Genomic DNA, 3,172 nt, shown 5'->3' on the forward strand with positions numbered 1-3,172 from the left:
CATGCACCATGACAATGACAGCAGACTCATTTCATTTACAAAAGCCCAGATCCACCATCCCTCCAGAACCGCTGTCTCTTGGGACCTGCTCATGAACAAACTGGTCTCCTTTCCTCGAGCACTGTGCTATAATCTCACCTCGCCTCTCTGACGAGGATGGCAGCCCTTTCCAGGACAAGACTTAGGTCTTTCCCTTCCTGCCTTCTAGCTCACTGCTGGCACTTAGAGAAGCACCCGAAAATCTCTGTTGGTGGCCAAAGTCGGTCTTGGCAAGCATACCAAGTAACAGTCACAGATCTTGGGAAGGAAGCATGAGACCAGACACAGAACGTTTTGACCATTTCACCTCCATAGCACACCACTGTTTGGGGGTGGGGAGTGGCTTCAGGGGGGTCAGAAACAGACCCTCCAAACACTAGGTCTTCCCATCTCTAGCTTGGGTTCCAAAGATACCTGAAAGGCCTCTCTGAGGGCCTGAGCCTGTTCCTGGGTTCGATTGTCCTGCCATGGCCGGCCTGTCGCACGTGTGGGGCCTGCTCGTAGACTCTCCCCAAAGACATCAAGGTAAAAGAAGACATAGTCCCCATTGGTCAGGTTCTCCCTCTGGGCCTGAAGCAGGATCTCATGAAGCATCTCCAGCGGGCCGCAGATATACACAACTGGGAGTGCACAGGACAGACAGAAGGGCACCCTAAGACAACATCCAGCCTACCCCCCACCCCAGTCATCCTATTACAAGAGAGTGCCCTACCCATCAACCACCCAACAGATGTTCCCATCATCCCCCACTTACAGCTCATGTTGTAAGTGCCATTGGGCCAGATAGACCATCTGGTCCAAGTCAGAGCCTGACTCCAGACCCCAGAGATAAGAATGATGTCTCAAGCCCCCCTCCCCCAGAGCTGTGTTTGCTATACTTCCCAGCCCCCATGGCCCCCTCCTGCCTACCTTTCCCTAGACTCACAAGCACTTGTGCTCGCAATTTTTGTGTGAGCTTTACCTGCTCTCCCCCACCAAACCTGAACTCATAGAGTCATCCCTCTGTTACCAAGAGACCTTGTGTTCCAATCTAAGGGGTCTCCGCTCACAGACAGGTGCACATTTCAGAGCAGACATCACCCATATCCCCTACTCAAACCCCAGTCCCTGTCTCAGCCTTGCCTACCTCTGATTTGGACGCTAAGACTTCCTCCTAACCTAGGCTCTCTCCCAGGAGCTCTGTTCTCATTAAGTTCCTCCATCCCAATCATTACATAGAGCTTTCCCATTCCTATCTCCGTCTACTTTCTGTGCTGCACTCCAGGGACATAGTGGCCCACCTCCCCTGTTCCGGGCCACACTTACTGCGCCCGTTGGCTCTGATGAAGTGGGTGGCTTGCTCAGGGCCACCTGGCTCTCGGGTATACACCTGGTGTTGCACACTGAGGTTGCTGCCCTGCAGGGCCTCAAACACGCCCTCGATGGTGAAGTAGTGGGGCCGGTCATCTGTGCGAGCATCCAGATACAGCAAAGCAGCCCGAGCAGTCCAATTGAAGTGCCCGTGTAATGTCACTACGAACTCACCCAGCTTGGGCGCAGAGGGGCCAGTGCGAACCAGGGTACGATAATGCTCATTCTTAGCTGCAAAGCCAGAGGCCACTGCACCCGCAGTCAGGAGGGGAAGGTGCCAGTGCGAGGCAAAGCGAGCCACAGAGGCAGCGGGGTACACACAACCAGGGCCCAACAGAAGGTCGGGGTCATGGTACAGCTTGAGGTCCACAGCGCGCAGTGGTGCCAGGTACTCAGAGCAGGCGCCGTCTAGTTCGGAGCTGACAAACCGCAGGTCCACGGGCAGTGCCCGGCCCAGCGCCTCCACAGCCAGTGCCACAGCAGGACCCACCCGTGGCCAGGCCCAGGCATAGCTCAGGTTGTGTTCTGGCAGCACCACCGCCAGCGTCAGGTTCCGTGCCCCCGGAGGACGCACCCCACCTGCCAGGGCTGCCACCACCAGTAGCAGGGATGGCAGTGCCATGGGGATAGAGCAGCTGACCCACGGTCCCCCGAACCAGGGGCTGCTCTGGCCTACTGGGCAGGCACAAGCGCCACCCAGCCTGGAGTCTGGGGAAGAGGGCCAGGAAGAGAAGTGGGGACAAGCTTAGTCGGCCTGGATACGGAAAGTGCTGGGGACCACGAAAGAAGAGGATGGGGGGAAGCCTGGGACGGGAAGGAGTGGGCTACCAGCCTACAGCAAGGTCCAAGGACTAAGGATAGGGTGGCAGAGGGAGGAAGGGACCAAGGGGGCCTGCGACCGGGATGAGGACAGTGAGAGGTGAAGTAGCCTGACAATCCCAAGCCAAGAAGGGGGGGATCTGAGCCTGGGATGGGGTAGGGACTTGGGGGAGGCTGGTACAAAGAAACGGCCTGGGGACACCTCACAGCTGACCTGGCCTGGAGGGCAAAGAGCTGCGAAAAGCCAAAGCCCCGGGCTGAGGTGGGAGGGCGCCCGGCGCGGAAGGACTGGGACATGGGCAGGCAGGGAGCGAAGCGAGGCCTGGGCCAGAGGGGAGGGAAAGGCAGGGGTGACTCTCCCAGTGACGGCTTCTCCCGAAGCTCCTGCCTGGACTAACGGGCCGGGCGCTGGTCCCATCCGGAGCTGCGGCAGCCCCGCCTGTGTACCCTGCTCCTCCTCGGCTCCGCTTCTCCGGGCCCCTGCGGCCCGCGCTGCCCGGCGCTGCCTCCCGCCCCTGCCTGGGCCCCCTGCGCGCGCTGCTCTGTCCAGGTCAGGTCGCCTCGGCCCGGCGCGTCTCCGCTCGCTGCGGGCGGCGGCGGCCGAGTGTGACTTCCCCGGCAGGCCGCCCTGACCCCGCCCCCCCCCCTCCCTCCTCTCCCCCCCTGCCCGGCCCCACCCTCCGGCTGCTGCTGCCTCCCCCCACCCCTGCCCGGCGCCCAGAAACCTTCCAGTCCCCGAAACACCCGGTGAGCGCCCCAGGGGCTCAGCACCCGGGCCTCTAGGCCAGCGAGGTTCCTGGGCGTCCCCACCCTGAAGGGCCTTCCTCTGCTTCCCCTAAGCCCCTTGTCCACAGGACCGCTTCCATCTCACTCATGCCTGGGACCCCCTAGGCCTGTCTTCTCCCGGGACACCCCACTTTTCTTAGGATCCATTCACTCGATCAGATTTTCGCAGATGCTCCGG

The 3,172-nt window shown here is 60.7% G+C and overlaps 1 protein-coding gene across 1 annotated transcript in view; it reads right to left on the bottom strand.

The window, feature by feature from the left end:
• The window catches only part of Npr2 (natriuretic peptide receptor 2), a 20,335-nt gene extending 17,544 nt beyond the window's left edge, over nt 1-2,791 (bottom strand). The window contains 2 exon segments of the mRNA XM_032891604.1: nt 454-659; nt 1,345-2,791. Coding sequence (XP_032747495.1) covers nt 454-659; nt 1,345-2,011 — 873 coding nt within the window. The 5' untranslated portion in view covers nt 2,012-2,791.
• Between the last annotated feature and the right edge of the window lie 381 nt (nt 2,792-3,172).

This window comes from Rattus rattus, chromosome 1 (assembly GCF_011064425.1).
Source record: "Rattus rattus isolate New Zealand chromosome 1, Rrattus_CSIRO_v1, whole genome shotgun sequence".
In the NCBI taxonomy this organism is placed as follows: Eukaryota; Metazoa; Chordata; class Mammalia; order Rodentia; family Muridae; genus Rattus; species Rattus rattus.